This window comes from Coregonus clupeaformis, chromosome 5, assembly GCF_020615455.1.
Source record: "Coregonus clupeaformis isolate EN_2021a chromosome 5, ASM2061545v1, whole genome shotgun sequence".
Lineage (NCBI taxonomy): Eukaryota > Metazoa > Chordata > Actinopteri > Salmoniformes > Salmonidae > Coregonus > Coregonus clupeaformis.
Window position 1 is genome coordinate 25,052,644 of NC_059196.1, and position 24,197 is coordinate 25,076,840.

The following is a 24,197-nucleotide window of genomic DNA, read 5'->3' on the forward strand; positions in this document are numbered from 1 at the left end:
GTACAGGGTAAAAGGGATCTTGAAGAAGGAAGGCTACCACTCCCTTTTGCAACGCCATACCTTGTGGACGGCGCTTGATTAGAGCCAATTTCCTCCTACAACAGGACAATGACCCAAAGCACAGCTCCACACTATGCAATAACTATTTAGGGAAGAAGCAGTCAGCTGGTATTCTGTCTATAATGGAGTGGCCAGCACAGTCACTGGATCTCAACCCTATTGAGCTGTTGTGGGAGCAGCTTGAGCGTACGTAAGAAGTGCCCATCAAGCCAATCCAACTTGTGGGAGGTGCTTCAGGAAGCATGGGGTGAAATCTCTTCAGATTACCTCAACAAATTGACAACTAGAAGGCCAAAGGTCTGCAAGGTTGTAATTGCTGCAAATTGAGGATTCTTTGACGAAAGCAAAGTTTGAAGGACACAATTATTATTTAAATTAAAAATCATTATTTCTAACCTTGTCAATGACTACATTTCCTATTCATTTTGCTATATTTCCTATTCTAACTCATTTCATGTATGTTTTCATGGAAAACAAGGACATTTCTAAGTGACCCCAATCTTTTGAACGGTAGTGTATATAGGGAATAGGGTGTCATTTGGGAAGCACTGTGTCCTTCTGGGTGGGTATATTCTGACATTATAACGATGGGTTTAGGTTAGAATAGGCCAGATGAGGAGGAATTGTCCTTAGTACTGGAAACTTCTCTTGGTCTGAATGTCATCAAGGATTTGCTGCAGCTCTTCATCCTCGAACCGCCCCTCCAGACTGCAGACAGAAGAAACAGGCTTCAGAACAAAACAGCACAACTACTGTCACTAAATTTATACCAAACTTTTACGCCTGATTTCCTGGTCAAGAGCCGACTGCTACCCAACTAGAGACCAGGTTTAGAGTCTGGGTTAGAGCAGGGGTTCCTACACTTTTTCACTCAGGCCCTCCTTCCAGCATTGGGGACATCCAGCGCCCCCCTGCGTAAGCTCCACGTCTATTTCTATGGGCACAAGCACTGTTCATGACACAAACTGTTCACACCCCTCTTGTTGGCGGAGAGAACATGTTGCAGGTTTAAAGCTTATTTTCTGCAATTCTACACATTTTGTCATGGGGTGCAGAGAAAATGTTGCAGTTTTAAAGCAAATTTTCTTGCAATTCTATACATTTTGCCATGTCTAATATGTGTTTATGTGATATTTCAGTGACTCAAACATTTCAACAAAATCTTCAGGCTAAAAAACTTAGATAAAAAACATTAACTGACATGGGCTAGTTGATCTGGACATTTTTGACAAGTTATAAAATAGCTCTTTAAGGTATGCAATGACTGACATGACAAGAGGAAAACTGATGATACACTACCCAATTTCGAAATTGCACCTTGTGCATTCTACCATTACAACTTTCTAGAGTATGTTGAAAGCCAGACTGACGACACCCCACCCCCCACCCCCCCTCCCCGCAGTTTGGGAACCCCTGGTTTAGAGGGTGGTGATAAGTGAGGAGACAGTAACAGCAGGTCTTACCTAGGGATGAGGGCTTTGGCCTCCTCCGCTGCTTCTGGACAAAGGTTGGCCAAACTGGCCAGCTCAAACTTATGCAGCTTCTTCTGCAAGAGCAAGCTGTGGGATACAGGACAATAATTGCAGTCATCACGAAAAGTTAATAAACACATTCACCACCATATAAATGTACATATACTTTTATAAGGTATTGACGTTTGTTTTTGGTTGTGATAGTGACAACAGTTACACTGACCTGCGAACGCTTGCGATAGTTTCTCTGTTTTTGAACCGGCTGAAACGTGCAGTATAATTCAGAGTTTTCATGAAGACCTCCGATAGCTCTTGTTCGTCCTCTGCACTCTCGTTCTGCTGCTTGCGATGCTCCAGAAGCATGTGTACCTCAGAGTTTAGAAGTGTCTCCGCGTTCTCGAACTCTGAAGAACACAGGGGAGGGGTGGGTTTTAAGTGAATTAAGTGAATCGTAATATTCAATCTAGTTAACATAAATAAGTTGGATACGAACCTTTGGGGAAAAGTAGCTGAGAAGCGTCCTCCTCAATATCTCCGACAGTTGTTGTTGAACCGCCACTGGACGCCATGCTACTTGTCACACTGAATGAATGATCCTTCCTACCTAGCTGCCGTTACAAAAAAAAAAAAAAGGTACAGAGCTGATATCCAGTTGCTTGCTCTGAACCAAAAGTTCCGTATATCGGCGCCTTATAATTTTTTGCACAATTGTTTTGGCATTACAAAAACATTAGCAAGACGAGTCTCCAAATTCATCAAGGAAGGAAGCTCCTAGTAGCTAACAACAACAAAAAACAGCGTACCAATTAGCGTCTCCTCAGAAACACTTATAAAGTACTTCTGGGTCACGGAATTTCTGAGATTTTCAAAATAAAAGTTCCCCACGTAATAGTAGAAAGGTGTCAATAACCTGTATTTATTCATGAAAAATAATTGTCTAAACCTTAACAATGATCAATATTTGTTCATATTTAAGATACATTTGCATAAAAATTGGGTTTCAAAACATGTAAAAAAAAAAAAAAAAAAAAAAAAAAAGGGTTTTAAATCATGTTCCAAGGTCAAATAAATGCCCCCATAATAATATAATACATATTGGTTTATAGATTAAAAACTATTCTGGGTGCCACACAAAGTATTCCACACTAAAAGTATTGTAGCGAATCCTCAGTAGGGTCTGTAGAATGTATAGGCTATTTTGTTTCACTTGGTGCTTTCAAAACAACTTGGAACTCAGAAAAAAACGAGGTCAAATTATTACTTCGGAAAGTCGGTGCTCTTGAAAGATGCCCGAGTTTCCGACTTGGAATTCCGAGTTGAAAGACCCTTCAAAACTATTTTTCCCAGTTAAAAGTCAGAAGTCTGAGATTTCCGAGTTCCCAGTTGTTTTAAAGGCGGCAATTTATACTGGACATGTTCAGGACATGCCCAACACACACAGCAGAGCAGCAAGCCAATAGGATGAATCTGACGTGCTTGTCATGAGATAGGGAGTCACGGGCTGCTTTTCAAACTGAAAGTAGACAGCCCTCCGCCTTGAATGAAGTTTTACATCGTCACATCCGAGTGTAGGGAGAGTGATGATCGGAGGTAACGTCCTTGGTGGAAATCTTGAAGTTGATCTTAAAAACAACTACCCTAAAGCTATTAATGTACCTAGTAAGCTAACGTATCTAGCTAGCACTCAGGTAGCTAACTACAGTTACCCATAGCTGGCTAACTAGTTTTAATAGTTTGGTCATTTATTCCAATACATTTCAGAATTCCAAAACATATGTTTATGAATCTAGTTACGTTTTATAGGCTCCTCACTACGAGACTAAGCCAATTTGCCAATGCTAAAATCTATGTCTATATGTATTTTTTAGCAAGCTAGCTTCATACTTTTTGCAGACATGCCGAAAATGCAGCCTTGTTGATTAAATTTAACACTTCGCGGCCACCAGAGTTTGACATGTGACTGCAGTTTGCGTTGAATTGTGGGTCATATCAACCCCGCAAGTGACCAAAGTTGTTCACTCGCTCCCTCGAGCTAAATCGAGGGCCGAGGGATCAACGTTAGTAAATTGGACCTGCACTTAAAATGGCAATCAAACTGCATCCGGTTTCGATAGGGATTCCCCCTAGGGAAAGTGGCTAGCGCAAGGACTGAGGGGGTAAAAATAACGTGTTTGGACTGCTGCCATGTTGTATATCTTCAATTCCACCTTTGAACCAGTTTCACTTTCATACACAACTCTAGACTACACAGAACTTAATCGGGTAAGCAAAACAAATATTTTGTGGAATACCATTCTTGCCTGTAGTTTAATAGACAATTATGTCCTTAGTTTATACGTCTTTATAGCCTATTGACATAGGTCTGCTGTATTCTTTCTAAAACTATTAGTTTTAAACGGCCAAATACCTTTAAACACAGAGTTAGCTGGGATTATTCTATCAGATCACGCCAGATAAATCAAAACCATTTAGCTCACCTGACTGTCGAAAAGGGAACAGAATGCAATGTGCGTATAGTTTCGGTTCCTCGCCTCTTACAAAAAAAAGGTGCTATCTAGAACCTAAAAGGGTTCTTCGGCTGTCACCATATGAGAACCCTTTGAATAACTTTTTTGGTTCCAGGTAGAACCCTACTGGAACCCAAAAGAGTTCTACCTGGAACCAACATTTTTTTATCCTATTGGGTTCGTTTCCCACGGGGGGCCAGTATATAAAAAAATAAAAAAAATAAACGTATGCATTCATTAACTGTAAGTCGCTCTGAATAAGAGCATCTGCTAAATGACTGAAATGTAAATGTAATGTAATGGATGAGCCATGAGTAGAATACATTGTATACATACAGTGCCTTCGGAAAGTATTCAGACCCCTTGACTTTTTCCACATTTTGTTACAGCCTTATACTAAAATTGATTAAATAAAACAATTTCCTCAGCAATCTACACACAATACCCAACAATGACAAAGCAAAAACAGGTTTTTAGAAATGTTTGCAAACGTATTAAAAAATAAAAAACAGAAAGACCTTATTTACATACAGTATGTATTCAGACCCTTTGCTATGAGACTCGAAATTGAGCTCAGGCGCATCCTGTTTCCATTGATCATCCTTGAGATGCTTCAACAACTTCATTGGAGTCCACCTGTGGTAAATTCAATTGATTGGACATGATTTGGAAAGGCACACACCTGTTTATATAAGGTCCCACAGTTGACAGTGCATGTCAGAGCAAAAACCAAGCCATGAGATAGAAGGAATTGTCCGTAGAGCTCCGAGACAGGATAGTGTCGAGGCACAGATCTGGGGAAGGGTACCAAAACATTTCTGCAGCATTGAAGGTCCCTAAGAACACAGTGGCCTCCATCGTTCTTAAATGGAAGAAGTTTGGAACCACCAAGACTCTTCCTAGAGCTGGCCGCCCGGCCAAACTGAGCAATCGGGCGAGAAGGGCCTTGGTCAGGGAAGTGACCAAGAACTCGATGGTCACTCTGACAGAGCTCTAGAGTTCCTCTGTGGAGATGGGAGAACCTTCCAGAAGGACAACCATCTCTGCAGCACTCCACCAATCAGGCCTTTATGATAGTGGCCAGACAGAAGCCACTCCTCAATAAAAGGCACATGACAGCCCGCTTGGAGTTTGCCAAAAGGCACCTAAAAGACTCTCAGACCATGAGAATAAATAGTCTCTGGTCTGATGAAACCAAGATCGTACTCTTTGGCCTGAATGCCAAGCGTCACATCTGGAAGAAACCTGGAACCATCCCTACGGTGAAGTATGGTGGTGGCAGCATCATGCTGTGGGGATGTTTTTCAGCGGCAGGGACTGGGAGACTAGTCAGGATCGAGGGAAAGATGAACAGAGCAAAGTACAGAGAGATCCTTGATGAAAACCTGCTCCAGACTGCTCAGGACCTCAGACTGGGGCGAAGGTTCACCTTCCAACAGGACAATGACCCTAAGCGCACAGCCAAGACAACGCAGGAGTGGCTTCGGGACAAGTCTCTGAATGTCCTTGAGTAGCCCAGCCAGCCGGACTTGAACCCGATCGAACATCTCTGGAGCGACCTGAAAATATCTGTGCAGCAACGCTCCCCATCCAACCTGACAGAGCTTGGGAGGATCTGCAGAGAAGAATGGGGTTAATACGCTTGAATGTCTAACTCGTGTCGGCCACGGAGATCGGGAGCACACAGTCCTCGTGAGCGGTGGTGGGGGGGGGGGGGTAATAAACACGGCAGTGACAATAACCAAAGAAAATTCTCTCGGGAGGTAATGTGGTGGGCATTTGATGTTAGAGTTTGAGTGGATGGCTGAGCTAGTCCGGAGAAAGAGATATTTGAGCTGACCAACAGCTCACACTGTTGTGTGTGTGTGTGTGTGTGGCAGCCAGCCTAATGCCGCGTTCATGTCATGTCGGGAACTCTTAAATACGTCCCTCCTACTGGGGGAAATGCACGTGAACACCTCTTCAACTCGTAATTACGACTAGGAAACTTGGGTATGATCTCTGGACCCTGATCTTTCCTACATGCTGAACTCAGACTTCATACACCACTGAAAATGGCAACAAAAATGGCTGCGATTTCCGCTGTCAATGGTGAGAATGGTTCTTGCATTCCTTCAGAGCTCTGAGCACGTGAACGCTCGAAGTCGTTCCTCCGAAGTAGGCAAGTCGTTCCTCCAATCTCTCCGACCTTGATGTGAACGCAGCCTAAGCCCCTGTGCTACTCGGTGGTGTGTGGGGCTGTGCGTTGCCACAAACGTCTCTAGGTGATTATTAGCCTAGCTCCACACATGATGTTACCTCACCGGCTCCTCTGCCTGGTCTGGACATAGACTACACAGGCCTACCCGGGGGAAGGGATATAGTTTGGTTGCATCCCAAATGGCACCCTATTCCCTTTATAGTGCACAAAAAGTGCACTGGTCAAAAGTAGTGCACTATATAGAGAATAGGGTGCCATTTGGGACAAAACCTGGGAGATCATGTTACTGTCCTGTCCACTCTCAGGGAATTAACTATACGTCTACTACCACTCAGTCTGTACTATACTCAAAACCTGCTACCCATCAAAGTCACTATAGATTATACTGTAAACAGTGTCTTCATGCTAGACTATAGTAGTGTTGTAGTAGTCTTAGTTTGTACGTCTGATTCTGAACCCTCACTGAACACTGTCCGTCTCTCAAACACCTCAGAAATACTACTATCCATTAAGTTGTGTTTAGTGGGCGGAGGAGGGCATCACTGAACAAACAGAGCAGACCATTAGAGCAGCAAACAGACAATTGAACAGAATATGAAGTCAATGAGGCTTGTAATGATCAAAGACAATTGGAGTATGTCAACAAAGACCCTCCTAGACCCCTCCCGTAATCCTATTCTCTATCAAGGATAGAGTTGATCCTCCCAGTCTCTGTTTGTGTCCACAATGGCACCCTAAGATTATTTCATTCATTCAGATCTAGGATGGGTTATTTTAGTGTTCCCTTTATTTTTTTGAGCAGTGTATATATATATGAGAGAGATCTTACCACCTCTTATTTTTTTTTATTTTTTATTTACAGAATCCTTCTAACTTCTTCAAACTCACGGAACCATAAGTCCCAGAAAGACAAGCCAAGATGGTTCTCACGCTGACAGCTCAGCCTTAAAGAGCCCCCTGAAACAAATGCATTTCAACCAAGGTTCCACCCTAAATCCCTCTAATGGTTCAGGGGACTCAGGGACCAGCAGAACCACGGCCAGCCAGGCCAGGGGAGCAGACACACGTTACGCCAAGAAGAACGTCCCTACTGTCAGATATCATCCTGACATCGCAGAGCAAAGAGCTGAGGCCCATCAGCATAGTCATAGCCCTGTCAAGAGCAGTCAGGTTAGGGGTACGCCTGTGGTCTCTCCCCCCAGGACCAACCAGGTTCAAATAAAATCTAATAAAATCAGCAGAGCCATGGCCAGCCAGGCCAGGGGAGCAGGAGAAAAGACCACAGATACATGTTACGCCAAGAAGAACATCCCTACTGTCAGATATCATCCTGACATCGCAGAGAAGAGACCTGAGGCCCATCAGCATAGTCATAGCCCTGTCAAGAGCAGTCAGGTTAGGGTTACGCCTGTGGTCTCTCCCCCCAGGACCAACCAGGTTCAAATAAAATCTAATAAAATCAGCAGAGCCATGGCCAGCCAGGCCAGGGGAGCAGGAGAAAAGACCACAGATACATGTTACGCCAAGAAGAACATCCCTACTGTCAGATATCATCCTGACATCGCAGAGAAGAGACCTGAGGCCCATCAGCATAGTCATAGCCCTGTCAAGAGCTGCCAGGTCAGGGGTAAGCCTGTGGTCTCTCCCCCCAGGCCCAAAGCCCTGCCCCTGGGGTTAGGTCAGAAGGTAGAAGATGGTGTTGTGGAGGCGGTGGAGCTCCAGACCCGGGGCCAGCGAGAGAACCCCAGCTGGTTTTCCTGGCGTCAGAACCGAATCACAGCGTCGGTCGCTCACCGCCTCGCCCACAGCCGCTTCGTTACTGGCCAGAGCACTACCCCGCCGGCTTCCTACCTGGCCGCCATCACAGGCCACGGCACCAACGTCAAGACCCGCGCCATGACCTGGGGCATCATGCAGGAGGCCGAGGCCGTGCGCAGGTACCACCTATGTATTTACTGTAATTGTCCTGCGATTGTTTTAAAATGTTGTATTTGTATTGTTTTTCTGTGGCTGTAAGGATGACAAACTAATTTCCCCTCTGGGATTAATAAAGTACAATCTCATCTAATTTTATCTCAGATATCAGATCCTGAAGAGCAAGGCCCTGGGCTGGGCGGTGAGGGTGCAGGAGTGTGGCCTGTTCATCGACCCCCAGCGCCCCTGGCTAGCAGGCAGTCCTGACGGCATCGTAGAGGACCAAAGGACCGGCCAACGGCTGCTCTGCCTAGAGGTCAAGTGTCCCTATAAGCACCGTCAGAACACTGTAGCCCAGGCCTGTAGAGAGGACCCAGCCTTCTGCGTGACGATACAGGACCAGGGGGAGGAGGGGGGACAGGTTAGTTAGGACATGTTTGTTGTGTCATTGTACGCCCTGACTTTGGCTATGCCAAGCTTTATTTATTTTTTGTTCGAACATACTATCATAATAAAGGCATTTTAATTATATGAAGAGTGCCTTGCCTTGGTCCCCTTGTTTTTTGATGACCAGTTAACCCCTTAACCAAAGAGCACCTTCAATCTACAAAGATCTACCTTCTAGTGTATTCTAGCAGCACTTCCCAATTATTTTTTCTTATTTTCTCTACAGGTGAGGTACCATCTGAAGCCAGACCACAGCTACTACACCCAGATCCAGTGCCAGCTGGCGGTGACAGGGTTAACACAGGCTGACCTAGTGGTGTTCACCCTGAAGGAAACAGCCATCGTCCCTGTGACCTTTGACCCTGCGTTCTGGGACGACACCCTGGCCAAGCTGGAGATGTTCTACACCGACGCTGTCCTGCCCTACGTCAGAGACAACGGACTGGACGTACCAGCTATGAGGCCGGAGGAGTAGCTAGCATGCCTGGACATTGTGGTAGAACCATGTGGCTAGCTGGTTGAGGATGTCAGATATAGAAGTCCCTAGACAAACTGTAGTTTTGTCTGTGGTGAAGGACTGGTCTGGGTTGTGTCTGTGGTAAAGGGCTATGGCGACTGCATAGATAAGTGGAACCTTCTGCTTTTGACAGGCAGGCTTGGAGATTTGAACCTATTACTTTACTTTACTGTGAAATATTTTAATGTAAATAAACCATGCCTGCCTTAAGACATCTCAGATACCTGGAGCTGATTTCGTGTGAGCAGAGATCAACCTATTACTGAACAAAAATGTAAACACAACATGCAACAATTTCAAATATCTTACTGTACATAGAAGGAAATCAGTCAATTAAAATAAATAAATTAGGCCCTAATCTATGGATTTCACATGATTGGGCAGGGGCACTGTTATGGGAGGGCATAGGCCCACCCAGTTGGGAGCCAGGTCCACCCACTGGGCTGGCGTGGTTATACGTGGTCTGCGGTTGTGAGGCCAGTTGGACGTACTGCCAAATTATCTACAACAACGTTGGAGGCGGCTTATGGTAGATAAATGAACATTAAATTCTCTGGCAACCGCTCTGGTGGACATTCCTGCAGTCAGCATGCCAATTGCACGCTCCCTCAAAACTTGACATCTGTGACATTGTGTTGTGAGACAAAGCTGCACATTTTAGTGGTATTTTATTGTCCCCAACACAAGGTGCACCTGTGTAATGATCATGCTGTTTAATCAGTTTCTTGATATGCCACACCTGTCAGGTGGGTGGTTTATCTTGGCAAAGGAGAAATGCTCACGAACATGGGATGTAAACACATTTTTGAGAGAACATTTGAGAGAGATATGCTTTTTGTGCGAATGGAAAATTTCTGGGATCTTTTATTTCATCTCATGAAACATGGGACCAACACTTTACATGTTGCTTTTTTATTTTTGTTCAGTATATATGATCAACAGTAGTGTGGCAGCTGACAGGAACATAGCGTAGTTGTGCTGGAGATCGGTTGCTTAAATAGGCACTGGAAGAATACTTGCTTATTAATGGTGATGCTTTGCTCCATTAAAACAAGACAGAACCATATTATCTGGTCTGGTGACTGATTTTGTGTACAAGGTGCTTGTGAAAATAATATGTAAACCAGGGCTGCCCAACCCTCTTCCTCGAAATCTACTGTCCCGTAGGTTTTCAGTCCAACCCTAATTTAGCGTATCTGATTCAGCTAGTTAAGGTCTTGTTGAGCAGCTAATAAGTAGAATGAGGTGTGCTAAATTAGGGTTGGACTGAAAACCCACAGGACGGTAGATCTCCAGGAAGATGGTTGGGCAGCCCTGATGTAAACAGTACAGAACAACGATGAGACTTACGAGTTAGTCGTTGACCTTTATTACTGCATGTGTCACATATAAGATATAATAAACAACTCTAAAAAAGCAAACTATTTACATCTTACTAAAGGTTTACCATCTGATATAAACTGAGTGTACAAAACATTATGAACACCTGCGCTTTCCATGACAGACTGACCAGGTGAAAGCTATGATCCCTTATTGATGTCACTTATTAAATCCACTTCAATCAGTGTAGATGAAGGGGAGGAGACAGGTTAAATAAGGATTTTTAAGCCTTGAGACAATTCAGACATGGATTGTGTATGTGTGCCATTCAGAGGGTGAATGGGAAAGAAAATATATAAGTGCTTTTGAACGGGGTATGGTAATAGGTGCCAGGCTCACCAGTTTGTGTCAAGAACTGCAACGCTGCTGGATTTTCACGCTCAACAGTTTACAGTGTGTATCACGAATGGTCCACTACCCAAAGGACATCCAGCCAACTTGACACAACTTGTGGGAAGCATTGGAGTCAACATGGGCCAGCATCCCTGTAGAACGCTTTCGACACCTTGTAGAGTCCATGCCCCGACGAATTGAGGCTATTCTGAGGGCAAAAGGGGGGAGGTGGGGGGTGCAACTCAATTAGGAAGGTGTTCTTAATGCTTTGTATGTACGCTCGGTGTAAATATATAACGTGTTTGGAAGAGTGGCAGGCATCCACTGGGCACTGTATAATAATAATACAACTGAGAGTCAGAAAGTCGCACTCGTGACAATCTTATACATCTTAAATGGCAACAACTGTGGAAATAACTGAAAATGCATATTTTGAGAAAGCAGTCCCCAGAAACCTGTCCATGTGTCTCAAATTGCACCCTATTCCCTACATTGTAAAATACTAAGGAGTGAATTGAACATACTAGTGTAGATGAGCCAAGGCAAGCCCTTAGGTTCAGTGATGCACAAATGAAGAGATGGGTGGATGGAGGGAGTAATGAAGGGAGGGGTGGATGGAGCCTGGAGGGACCTGGCCTTTACGACCAGGTCCACCTAAAGGATATCGCCCTCAACAGCAGACCCAACACCTCACACAGGAGCAACAGATCAACAGACACCCTGCCCAGACCAGCAAGACACTCTCCAAGACCTGCGGGACCCCCCCCCACCCCCCCAGACCTACACATAGAGGACCCCCGCCGAGAGGACCTACATCCAGACCAGAGCACCACAAGCCACATCCACACCCCCACCCCAAACAATTAACACCCCCCCAAGTCAACCATGCCCACACCCCATTTAGGCCCCCTCAGATCAGATCTATGCCCTTCCTACCCACCCCATGCCCCCTACTCCCGCAAAGAGGGCCTCAACATGAAAGTCACACATACGCCCAGGCCGTGAGCAGGCAAATAGACCCAACCCCCACTTACACTAGCCCAAGCCAATGGCATGTACCAGATGCTCAGCAGGCTCTGCTCACAATTGCTGGCCTGAGGCCAAACCACACGACCAACAACATTAGACACTTTATGGAACACAAAGCCTTCACTATTTCATCCTGGAATATCCAAGGCCTGAGGTCATCTGCCTTTGGCCTAAAGAGCAGGAACCTGGACTTCACCAAAGAAAAGGGAAATACAGACATTGTCACCCTACAAGAAACACGGTATAGAGGAGATGGACCCACTGGTTGCCCTCTAGGTTACAGAGAGCTGGTAGTCCCATCCACCAAACTACCAGGTGTGAAACAGGGGGCTCAGGGGGTATGCTAATTTGGTATAGAGCAGACCTAACTCACTCTAATAAATTAATCAAAACAGGAACATTTTACATTTGGCTAGAAATTCAAAAGGAAATGATCTCAACAGAGAAAAATGTCCTCCTGTGTGCTACCTATATCCCCCCACTAGAATCCCCATAGTTTAATGAAGACAGCTTCTCCATCCTGGAGGGGGAAATCAATCATTTCCAGACCCAGGGACATGTACTAGTCTGTGGTGACCTAAATGCCAGAACTGGATAAAAACCTGACACCCTCAGCACACAGGGGGACAAACACCTACCTGGAGGTGACAGCATTCCCTCCCCCATATGCCCCCCTAGGCACAACTACAACAACATAACCAACAAAAACGGGTCACAACTCCTGCAGCTCTGTCGCACGCTGGGTATGTTCATAGTCAATGGTAGGCTTCGAGGGGACTCCTATGGTAGGTACACCTATAGCTCATCTCTTGGCAGTAGTACTGTAGACTACTTTATCACTGACCTCAACCCAGAGTCTCTCAGAGCGTTCACAGTCAGCCCACTGACACCCCTATCAGACCAAAGCAAAATCACAGTCCACTTGAACAGAGCAATACTCAATCATGAGGCATCAAAGCCAAAGGAACTGAATAATATTAAGAAATGCTATAGATGGAAGGAAAGTAGTGTCGAAACCTACCAAAAAACAATTAGGCAACAACAAATTCAATCCCTTTTAGACAACTTTGTGGACAAAACATTCTACTGTAACAGTGAAGGTGTAAACCTGGCAGTAGAAAACCTAAACAGTATATTTGACCTCTCAGCTTCCCTATCAAATCTAAAAATCTCTAACAGAAAACCGAAGAAAAGTAACAACAGTGATAAATGGTTTGATGAAGAATGCAAAAACCTAAGAAAGAAATTGAGAAACCTATCCAACCAAAAACATAGAGACCCAGAAAACCTGAGCCTACGCCCTCACTATGGTGAATCACTAAAACATTACAGAAATACACTACGGAAAAAGAAGGAACAGCATGTCAGAAATCAGCTCAATGTAATTGAAGAATCCATAGACTCTAACCACTTCTGGGAAAATTGGAAAACACAAAAAAAAAAAAACACGAAGAGCTATCTATCCAAAACGGAGATGTATGGGTAAACCACTTCTCATTTTACATTTACATTTTAGTCATTTAGCAGACGCTCTTATCCAGAGCGACTTCCAATTAGTGCATTCATTTTTCATACTGCCCCCCGTGGGAAGCCAAAGGAACTGAATAATATTAAGAAATGCTATAGATGGAGGGATAGTGTCGAAACCTACCAAAAAACAATTAGGCAACAACAAATTCAAATTCAACAACAAATTCAAATTCAACAATATTTTTGGCCCTATAACAAAGAACAAACAGCAAAAAAATATACATGATCAAATGCAAATCTTAGAATCAACTATTAAAGACTACCAGAACCCACTGGATTCTCCAATTACATTGAATGAAATATACAAACCCTCCAACCGAAAAAGGCCTGTGGTGTTGATGGTATCCTCAATGAAATGATAAAATATACAGACCACAAATTCCAATTGGCTATACTTAAACTCTTTAACATCATCCTTAGCTCTGGCATCTTCCCCAATAAGGACTGATCACCCCAATCCACAAATTTGACAGCAATAACTACCATGGGATATGAGTCAACAGCAACCTTGGGAAAATCCTCTGCATTATCATTAACAGCAGACTAGTTCATTTCCTAAGTGAAAACAATGTACTGAGCAAATGTCAAATTGGCTTTTTACCAAATGACCGTACGACAGACCACGTATTCCCCCTGCACACCCTAATTGACAAACAAACAAAACAAAACAAAGGCAAAGTCTTCTCATGCTTTGTTGATTTCAAAAAAGCTTTTGACTCAATTTGGCATAAGGGTCTGCTATACAAATTGATGGAAAGTGGGGTTGGGGGAAAAACAAACGACATTATAAAATCCATGTACACAAACAACAAGTGTGTGGTTAAAATTGGCAAAAAACACACACATTTCTTTCCACAGGTCATTGGGGTGATACAGGGATGCAGTTTAAGCCCCACCCTCTTCAACATATATATCAACGAATTAGCGAGGGCACTAGAACAGTCTGCAGCACCCGGCCTCACCCTACTAGAATCTGAAGTCAAATGTCTACTGTTTGCTGATGATCTGGTGCTTCTGTCACCAACCAAGGAGGGCCTACAGCAGCACCTAGATATTCTGCACAGATTCTGTCAGACCTGGGCCCTGACAGTAAATCTCAGTAAGACAAAAACAATGGTGTTCCAAAAAAGGTCCAGTTGCCAGGACCACAAATACAAATTCCATCTAGACACCGTTTCCCTAGAGCACACAAAAAACGATACATACCTCGGCCTAAACATCAGCGCCACAGGTAAATTCCACAAAGCTGTGAACGATCTGAGAGACAAGGCAAGAAGAGCTTTCTATGCCATCAAAAGGAACATAAAATTCGACATACCAATTAGGATCTGGCTAAAAATACTTGAATCAGTTATAGAACCCATTGCCCTTTATGGTTGTGAGGTCTGGGGTCTGCTCACCAACCAAGAATTCACAAAATGGGACAAACACCAAATTGAGACTGCATGCAGAATTCTGCAAAAATATCCTCAGTGTACAACGAAAAACACCTAATAATGCATGCAGAGCAGAATTAGGCCGATACCCACTAATTATCAACATCCAGAAAAGAGCCGTTAAATTCTATAACCACTTAAAAGGAAGCGATTCCCAAACCTTCCATAACAAAGCCATCACCTACAGAGAGATGAACTTGGAGAAGTGTCCCCTAAGTAAGCTGGTCCTGGGGCTCTGTTCACAAACACAAACAGACTACACAGAGCCCCAGGACAACAACAACAACACAATTAGACCCAACCAAATCATGAGAAAACAAAAAGAGAATTACTTGACACATTGGAAAGAATTAACAAAAAAACAGAGCAAACTAGAATGCTATTTGGCCCTAAACAGAGAGTACACAGTGGCAGAACAACTGACCACTGTGACTGACCCAAAGTTAAGGAAATCTTTGACTATGTACAGACTCAGTGAGCATAGCCTTGCTATTGAGAAAGGCAGCCGTAGGCAGACCTGGCTCTCAAGAGAAGACAGGCTATGTGCACACTGCCCACAAAATGAGGTGGAAACTGAGCTGCACTTCCTAACCTCCTGCCAAATGTATAACCATATTAGAGACACATATTTCCCTCCGATTACAGAGATCCACAAAGAATTTGAAAACAAACCCAATTTTGATAAACTCCCTTATCTACTGGGTGAAATACCAGTGTGCCATAACAGCAGCAATATTTGTGACCTGTTGCCACAAGAAAAGGGCAACCAGTGAAGAACAAACACCATTGTAAATACAACCCATATTTATATTTATTTATTTTCCCATTTGTACTTTAACTATTTGCACATTGTTACAACACTGTATATATACACATAATATGACATTTGAAATGTCTTTATTCTTTTGGAACTTCTGAGTGTAATGTTACTGTTAATATGTATTGTTTATTTCACTTTTGTTTACTATCTACTTCACTTGCTTTGGCAATGTTAACATACGTTTCCCATGCCACTAAAGCCCTTACATTTAATTTAATTGAATTAAAGGGTTGGGTGAAGGTAAGGGAGGATGAAGGGAGGGGTGGGGGTAAATGAGATTAGCATGTGAGAAGATGTTATGTTCTCACCACAACAGTAACAACAGACTGTTACCAACCACATCCCTCTTTCACCCCTGCCCTCACTCCATCCCCCCATTCCCTCTTTCGCTCTCCTGTAGCCCCTCATTCCTTCCTGAGTAGACATGATTGTCTGTGAATGTTCTGGAGAGAGTGATAGGATCTTACAATGCCTGGATAGGTATTTTAAGTATCAGCTAGCCACATCATATGTTATAACAATCTGGTGCCTGTCGGCACAGTTGATGACCATTGGTTGATGAATGCAACATCTGAGCAGGGGAACACAACCGTAGACTCATGGCTTAGTTGCTGATGGCAGTGTCCTGGGTCGTGTTCATTAGGCACAAAATTTAAGAAAAAGGACTGAAACAGGGAGGACTACCTGGACTTGTCCAATAACAAAAGTTAATTTACTTTTTCTGTGTTTTACTGAACACAACCCTGGTGGCTGGAGGTGGTTTTTGCAGAGTGGCAAAATGGACCAGCATAGAACTTGATGCTCACTAGTGGTCAATGTCCCAAATGGCACCCTATTTCCTACATAGGGCTCTGGTCAAAAGTAGTTCACTATATAGGTTACCTAGTCAGTTGCACAACTGAATGCGTTCAACCGAAATGTGTCTTCTGCATTCAACCGAACCCCTCTGAATCAGAGAGGTGCGGAGGGCTGCCTTAATCGACATCAACAGCGCTCGGGTTGAGTTATTGTTGGGGGTTAACTGCCTAGCTCAAAGGTAAAACTGCAGATTTTTCCACCTTGGGGATTCAAACCAGTGACCTTTCGGTTACTGGCCCAACACTCTTAACCACTAGGCTACCTGCTGCCAATTGGGATGCAGCCAATGAACCAGCTGGTGCTCTCTAGTCGCTGAAGCGTTTGCGGGGGGCGATCCGCGCCCGGTTGGAGCGTCTGATGTTGGTCTTGGCATCTCGGCAGGGCTGGCAGGTGAAGACTTCAGGAACGTGCGTGCGGCGGATCTTAGCGCAGGACAGGTGCACCCAGGTGCCACACTCACTACACTCTATCATGGGCCGACCCGCGAACGGCTTCAGGCAGAAACAGGTGATCAGGTCCCACGAGTCGTCCTCATCTGAGAAAAGAGAGAAATAGAAGAGAGACGTTATATTAAACACAGCCTCTGTTTTAAACTATCAATGATGGTTGTAGATAGTAATGAGGTAATGAGTGAGCTGTGTCCAAAACGGCAACCTGTTCCATATTACTTTTGACCAGAGTCCTACTAGGGTCCTGGTCAAAAGTAGTTCACTATATAGGGAATATGGGCCTTGGTCAAAATTAGTGCTATAGAGGACAGCGTTCCATTTGGGATGCACCTTTAGTCTCAGGTGGGATTCCTTTCTACTCACCCTCCATCTTGCTGTTGTCTGCAGACATGTCCTCTCCATCGCTCCCTCCCTGGTCTGTCTGGTAGTTGCTCCTTCCATGGTCCCGGTCCTGGTCGGGACTGCTGCCCTCCTCTGTGTGGTAGCCTGTCTCTTGGTCTTCAGCTAGCTGACCTCTCAACCTCCTGTCCATCACCATCCTCAGGATATCTGACCTCTGACCCCTGTCTATCCCTCCTTCACTACCAGACCCCTCCCAGCTCTCCCTAGACCCCTTCTCCTCTTCTTTTCTTATCTTATTTTCTGTGTCTCCCGGCCTGTGAGGACTGCTCCCCTCCGTCTCACAGCTTGTCGTTGTCATGTCAACAGGCTGCTCTGTCACTTCCTGTTCCAGTTCTTCACTTCCTTTCTTCTGAGGGGTTGTAGCGTCGCTTGTCTTCCCAGCTGACCCGTTGGGGTCTGGTGTGTCTGTCTGACCGATGTTGGTCTTGTTGTTGTGGTCAGAAAGAGAGCTGCTGGGGGTGGCTTCAGGGAAGAGTTGAGTCAGGGAAGATTGGGGAAGTTTACAGTCATGGTCATGTTTGGGAACCGTGAGAGGATGTATTTTGTTGTAAGTAGGACAGCTGTTGTGGTTGGTCCGTCCAGACTGGGGCTGGTGCTGCTCATGGAGCTCTGGCGTTCTGCTGACTGTTGATCTAGGGGCAGCCTGTTTCGTATTGGGAGACTTCTTGGCACTTCCTCCTCTAGGCTTCTTCTCCCCCTGACCAGGCCCAGCTGGATTCTTGTCTGACCTCCTCCTCTTCACCTCCTTCCCTTTCTCCTTCTGGCTCTGAGCGGAGGAGCCACAGTCTGAGTTAGGAGAGGACTGGTAGGCCCATGGACTGGTACTGTGGCTGGTGCTGCAGGGGTTACTGTCCCTGGGCTTGCTCTCACTACACCACCACTCCTACAGGGGGATACATCACCATGTAAACACCAGCAGAACTGGATACATCATTCAACAGAAATATACTGAACAAAAATATAAACGCAACATGCAACAATTTCAAAGATTTTACTGAGTTACAGTTCATATAAGAAATCAGTCAATTGAAATAAATTCATTAGGCCCTAATCTATGGATTTCACATGACAGAGCATACAGATATGCATCTGTTGGTCACAGATACCTTTAAAAAAAAAAAAGGTAGGGGTGTGGATCAGAAAACCAGTCAGTATCTGGTGTGACCACCATTTGCGGCGTGACACATTTCCTTCGCATAGAGTTGATCAGGCTGTTGATTGTGGCCCGTGGAATGTTGTCCACTCCTCTTCAATGGCTGAGCGATGTTGCTGGATATTGGCGGGAACTGGAACACACTGTCCATGGGGCACTCTGTTCACAATGTTGACATCAGCAAACCGCTCGCCCACACGACGCAATACACGTGGTCTGCGGTTGTGAGGCCGGTTGGATGTACTGCCAAATTCTCTAAAACGATGTTGGAGGCAGCTTATGGTAGAGAAATTAACATTGAATTCTCTGGCAACAGCTCTGGTGGACATTCCTTCAGTCAGCATGCCAATTGCATGCTCCCTCAAAACTTGAGAAATGTGGCATTGTGTTGTGTGACAAAACTGCTAATTTTAGAGTGGCCTTTTATGGTCTCCAGCACAAGATGCACCTGTGTAATGATCATGCTGTTTAATCAGCTTCTTGATATGCCACACCTGTCAGGTGGATGGATTATCTTGGCAAAGGAGAAATGCTCACTAACAGGGATGTAAACAAATTTGTGCGCAAAACTTGTGAGAAATTAACTTTTGTGCATATGGAAAATGTGTGGATCTTTTATTTCAGCTCATGAAACATGGGACCAACACTTTACATGTTGCATTTATATTTTTCTTCAGTGTAGAAACAATAAGAATCAATTAATTACAAGAGCAATTTGGTGTTAATAAGCTACATCTGAGTCTTACTTGAACAGGAGAAAACTGTGTTTTATCAATCTACCTCTGTTTGATAGGGGATGTATCCAGCATAGGCCAACACAAAGGTGCAAAACTGGTTGAAGTCTTCCACAGTGCGTTTTCTCTTTCTCTGCGGAAACAAACACCTTGTTATTATATACCATTAATAACCACATTGTAACATATGCCGGGTCCCTCCCATCCATGCAGCTGGCTCGTAACGCTGGGTAGGCAGAGTGTGTGCATTTGAGACCATTCCATTGGTCTTGAAAGCAAACTCTGGCTACTCGGTGCACCCAGCGAGCTGAAACAAATGCACCTAAGTGCAATAGTAAACTGCCGTGAGCCAAAGCGCGGGAGGCACTGTCACACCGACCAACCAACCAGTTGTAGGCAAGCCTACACTTCGTTCGGTTGACAACATCGAGACAGTTATGTAACAGACAAACCCGATGTGTGAAAGCAGGCTTTACGGTAATGATACAACGATTTCCAACTGCTTTAGAACGTCAGGGCCCACGCCTTTTGAAATGTAAACGTTATTAACATGGATAGATGGTGGGACTGACTCGGTGTGGCCAAGAGAGATACCTATACTGCAAAAACGGCTATATATCCTAGAAGTAGTGATCAAGCTCAAGCTAAACTAGAAAAGTACATTTCCTGAAGAAAATGTGGTGTGCTTGCTAGCTTGTTTTAAAGTATTTATGGTTGTGAAATAAGTTATAGTAGTGGTAGTGACTGCAGTAGTAATGGTAGTGACTGGTTATAGTTGAAAATGTAGGTAGATGGAAAGATTGATTGAATGATTGATAGGATAAGATATGATGGGCCCGTGTAGTTCAGTTGGTCGAGCATGGCGCTTGCAACGCCAGGGTTGTGGGTTCGATTCCCACGGGGGGTCAGTATGAAAAAATAAAAAAATAATGTATGCACTCACTAACTGTAAATCGCTCTGGATAAGAGCGTCTGCTAAATGACTAAAATGTAAAATGATAGCCTGAACATGTGAAAGTTGGTTTGGTGTCTCTAGCTTGATCGGTTAAAGAGTTACTGTTGGTGGGATAGCTTATGCTAATTTATGCAAATGTATATAGTTATAGCTTATAAAGATTTAAAACAATTTGAAATTAGGATAGCCTGAACATGGTCAAGTTGGTTTGGCATATCTAGCTTGAACGGTTCAAGAGTTATTGTTGGTGAGTTATTTTATGCTAATTTATGCACATTTATATAGTTATAGTTGATAAAGATTTTAAAGAATTTTAAGTTAGGATAGCCTCAACATTTTAAAGTTGGTCTTATAGCTTAATTGGCAAAGGAGCAGGACCATTTTGAATAGCTACCTCTGTAGTCATATTGTTCTCATTCAAACCCATGGTAATTTATGCAAATGTTAAATGGTTATAGGTGAAAAAGTATCAATACAATTTTATTTTATTTTAAATTCTGTTTAGGAAGGTCATAAAAAACATGATACAAGACAATTTATTTCAAAAGAACAGAATAACATGTTTTGAGTTGTATTTATCTGTGCTTCATAGCAGAGGCTATGAAATCAACAGCAGATTTATATTCCCCTGCCCTACCACAGTCAACACATATATTTTATAGTAACAATGTAATGGAATATATACTAGAAAATAGAAAGGATCTTTTCCCCAAATGGCTATTGCTGATTGTCGCCTTGGTTATTCTAGGAAAAAGTAATACTTTGAATCTGAGACAATCTGCACAATTTGTAGAGTTGTTTGGCAAAAATAGGTTAATTAAAAACCTTGGAATCTGCTCTGTCAAATAGGGTATAGCAATCAAAACGTCTGGCCTGCATGGACCTCTGTAGACTGATATGGAAGAAGTGCTATTTGGTAAGCTCCAGTCCCTTCTTTTCCAATGCATTGGTGCGTTTCTCAATGCACAATGCGCTGGTGCACTGGTCATCAGTCTCTTCATTCTCAATTGATAATCTTGTCACCCATCAGACTATTGTCAATTTAATATTTTCTTTAGGCCACATCTATTATTATTATAATATGTGTGAAATTTGTTTCAATATAGTTTAGGTGTAGTTTGGACGGGCTAGATGGGCAGGCAACTGTTGTCTTACAGTCAGAAAATACACTATAGTCTTCTTTTAGTATTTACAGTCTATCCGCTTCTGGATCAATCAATACATTTTCTGACTGATTACAATTTACATTTGGTGTCCTGAGGTTTCTTATGACCTATTTTAACATAATAAATGCATTCATTCAGCAATTTATTATAGAATATTTACACAATTGAAATAACAACTGACTGTCATGGCCATTCTAGTAGTTATGGATTTCCGGCCCGCTGAGTGGTAATAGCTGAAGCAGTTTAAGCGCTAGAGCGAGTAGAATAATAATAATAACAATAATAATAATATGAGTATATAAGAAATCTAGAGTTGTGCTTTTAAGGAACCCACAACTTTAGGCTAAGATTATCGAAATAAACTTTCAAAAGGCCTGACACTGGAATGACACAAAATGGACATCCCTTCAAAAACGTGTAGCCAAATAGCCTACAACGAGTGAAAACCTAGTCTATAGTTCAAGAAAGACTCGTGAATATTGCATAGACCTGTGTTGATATACAGAGGCTATTGCAACACTGTTGCAACTCGATTGGACATTATGTTTCACTTAATGGCAACATTGTGTCGGAGTGTGTAAAGCCGGGGCGGAAGGGCTTAATGGGGGAGGGGAGGAAACGAGGGCTGAAACAGATTGTAGGTGCACGTATAACAGAAACACTGACAACGAAGCCGGTCTCAATGGTTTCTCGGAGTGCCAAAGGTAGCCTAGTCGTCATTTCAACAAGACAACTTTTCGTGTATAGGCTGGCTAGTCTTATTGTAATTTTCATCCCATCCGAGATTTGACAGTCAGGAAAAAATGTACTTCATGTCTGTCTCTACACAGGGGTCATCTGCATAGGAACTGATCAACGCATAACGAATCAAACACAGTGCCCAAAATCACTCAAATGATCCTCTACTGTCCTTAAAAGTAATTTTATCTAAAGATGGCGACGAAGATGTCACTTCATCGTAACCTGATTGCTGGGCGGTCACCAGAGAAAAATGACAGTTGAAGTAGGCTAGTAAAATGTAACCTTCGCTTCTCCAAATAGTTTATCTAAATTAGAGAGCTTGATCAGAAGGCATCCTAGTCTAGTTTACTCACGGATCTAATTTGTCATGAACATAAAGTTGCGATAGCGGAGTGCCAAATATTTCAGTGACACAATAGAATTCCTCCTGACATGGCTTCTGTAGTCTAGCCTAGACTACACACACTCGATGCTGCGCAGGAAAAAAAACAAGTTGTGTCAACGTTTTCTGGACACACAAACTAGTGGACACGTTTCACACGAAGCATCCATCGTCGTCGACGTTTTTTTCACTGACCATCATTTAAAGGTGTTTGATTCATTAGGCTACGCGGAAAGAACATGGTCGTATCCAAGTCCAAGACGCGCGCCCTGGACACACCACACACAACAACAAGCTAGTAGCCTACACAGAAACGTATTTCTTACCACTTTGGAAAACATTTACCAACAATGTAGGCTAACGACAATGTAATAAACCATACATACCTGGGTTAACATTATTGTATGTCCCTGTAGATCAAATGGGGAAAAAATGCTGAAGGTGATGTCTTGTCCTTGCTCGGCTGTAGCCTTGTCCTGATTATCTTCAAATCAACGAAATTGGGTCTTTTGAGAAAATAAATCTCAATGTTCTAGTTACAGCAAAACAGTCACCATTTAGCTACTAGACATTCTAGCATTGTCAGCAACTCCCCAGTTGAAATGTAGCCAATTATCTTGTTTGATCCACATTACAAAAAAAAAGATAAACCATTGATCAACTGTCCTAGAATGCAGACTAAGAGCGAAAATTCACTTTTCTTTGATAGTCTCTCTACGAACAATCGTCTTTGTCGCTGCGGCACAAGCTGTCCTACGATTAAAAAAGCAACGAAAAGTACACGGACTCGTAAGAGTGGGAGATCAGCGAAACGATCACATTCTATTAGTAACATCAGTTCCCCGAGCAGGACAGGACCGCTTTAACTCAAAAGAGGAGGGTAACTCCCGTTTCGTAGAGCGATTAACGAATACTATCTAAAATACCTATTGCAGTATAAGAAATATGCGTTATAAATTGTAGCACAATATTATAATACTATAACACATTTGCATGACACAACAAAAACAAAACTTACTACATACAGCGTATACTTTGTGCAACACCCCTGTCCAGTCAGATGGTTGAGGCCGTCCGTCATCTAGTAAGACACTGAACATTAGGACACATTATCATATCTCCCGCGAAAAGTCGGCAACCGATCATGGAGCACAGGCGCCCTCATTTATTTTGAACTGATTTGAAGCTCCATGTTTTTAGCTTTGAGAAAGTCACTATGTGACCATGTAAAATCATAATTTCATTATGTTTGTGTCAAATGGTTAGCCCTCTGCGCAAGTGTTTACAAATATTTCAACATTACCACATTGTGTTTGGCTAGACAAGCCTACTCTGGCACAAAAACATTCCATAGTCTACCAATAGATGGTGTTGTAACACTTGTTACCTGGGACAGTAAGCTCTCACTTTCTCACTTCTAAAAAGTGAAGGCAGGCCCAGTCCAGTTACACTGAAAATAAAGACAGAAAACCTGCACACAGAAAAAATGCCATTCCAGAGTTCTTTAATAGATCCTGCCCCGCAATAGATGACATGTCAGCTGCAACAGCCGTGGTCAGGTGATCAGACATATCCAGAAACAACCAAGAAAAGTCTGTGGGCCAGAAGACTCAGAAACCTCTACTGTGGCTTTGAACCCATATAGCATTCTTGGGAATAGAAAATGTTTTAAATAAACTAATAAATACTTGAGATATGACAAAACATAATTT

General features: G+C 43.3%; 3 protein-coding genes across 5 annotated transcripts; 1 reads left to right on the forward strand and 2 right to left on the reverse strand.

Annotated features, from left to right (window-relative positions):
• Positions 1–529: 529 nt before the first annotated feature.
• On the reverse strand, positions 530–4,090 carry LOC123483517 (DNA-directed RNA polymerase II subunit RPB4). Its single transcript, XM_045213708.1, has 5 exons — positions 4,010–4,090; positions 2,026–2,140; positions 1,756–1,936; positions 1,524–1,619; positions 530–768 (listed from the first exon to the last, which is right to left on the reverse strand). The coding sequence occupies exons 2-5, from the start codon at positions 2,099–2,101 to the stop codon at positions 690–692; spliced, it is 432 nt and encodes a 143-aa protein (XP_045069643.1). The 5' UTR covers positions 2,102–2,140; positions 4,010–4,090; the 3' UTR covers positions 530–689.
• Positions 2,590–9,327, forward strand: LOC123483513. Of its 3 annotated transcripts, none has more exons than XM_045213701.1 (4): positions 2,590–3,122; positions 7,102–8,176; positions 8,319–8,574; positions 8,827–9,327. In XM_045213701.1, the coding sequence occupies exons 2-4, from the start codon at positions 7,206–7,208 to the stop codon at positions 9,073–9,075; spliced, it is 1,476 nt and encodes a 491-aa protein (XP_045069636.1). In that variant the 5' UTR covers positions 2,590–3,122; positions 7,102–7,205; the 3' UTR covers positions 9,076–9,327. The 3 variants fall into 3 exon arrangements, with proteins under 3 accessions (XP_045069636.1, XP_045069638.1, XP_045069633.1); XM_045213703.1 differs by lacking the exon at positions 2,590–3,122 and adding an exon at positions 3,179–3,794 and having other exon boundaries at positions 8,319–8,469; XM_045213698.1 differs by lacking the exon at positions 2,590–3,122 and adding an exon at positions 3,185–3,794.
• Positions 9,328–15,791: 6,464 nt separating this feature from the next.
• On the reverse strand, positions 15,792–23,308 carry LOC123481250 (PHD finger protein 13-like). The gene is made up of 4 exons (XM_045215944.1): positions 22,872–23,308; positions 19,288–19,374; positions 17,316–18,237; positions 15,792–17,038 (listed from the first exon to the last, which is right to left on the reverse strand). Exons 1-4 carry the CDS (start codon positions 22,881–22,883, stop codon positions 16,809–16,811), a joined length of 1,251 nt encoding a protein of 416 aa, XP_045071879.1. The 5' UTR covers positions 22,884–23,308; the 3' UTR covers positions 15,792–16,808.
• Between the last annotated feature and the right edge of the window lie 889 nt (positions 23,309–24,197).

Coding starts and splice junctions, on each gene's coding strand:
- LOC123483517 (XM_045213708.1), bottom strand. CDS start 2,101: ATGGCGTCCAGTGGCGGTTCAACAACAACTGTCGGAGATATTGAGGAG. Junction 1,937..2,025: donor TCAGCTACTTTTCCCCAAAG/GTTCGTATCCAA, acceptor TGTGTTCTTCAG/AGTTCGAGAACGCGGAGACA. Junction 769..1,523: donor GCCAAAGCCCTCATCCCTAG/GTAAGACCTGCT, acceptor TTCTGTCTGCAG/TCTGGAGGGGCGGTTCGAGG.
- LOC123481250 (XM_045215944.1), bottom strand. Junction 18,238..19,287: donor ACATCCCCTATCAAACAGAG/GTAGATTGATAA, acceptor ATCCCCCTGTAG/GAGTGGTGGTGTAGTGAGAG. Junction 17,039..17,315: donor AGACAACAGCAAGATGGAGG/GTGAGTAGAAAG, acceptor CTCTTTTCTCAG/ATGAGGACGACTCGTGGGAC.
- LOC123483513 (XM_045213701.1), top strand. CDS start 7,206: ATGCATTTCAACCAAGGTTCCACCCTAAATCCCTCTAATGGTTCAGGG. Junction 8,177..8,318: donor GAGGCCGAGGCCGTGCGCAG/GTACCACCTATG, acceptor ATTTTATCTCAG/ATATCAGATCCTGAAGAGCA. Junction 8,575..8,826: donor AGGGGGAGGAGGGGGGACAG/GTTAGTTAGGAC, acceptor TTTTCTCTACAG/GTGAGGTACCATCTGAAGCC.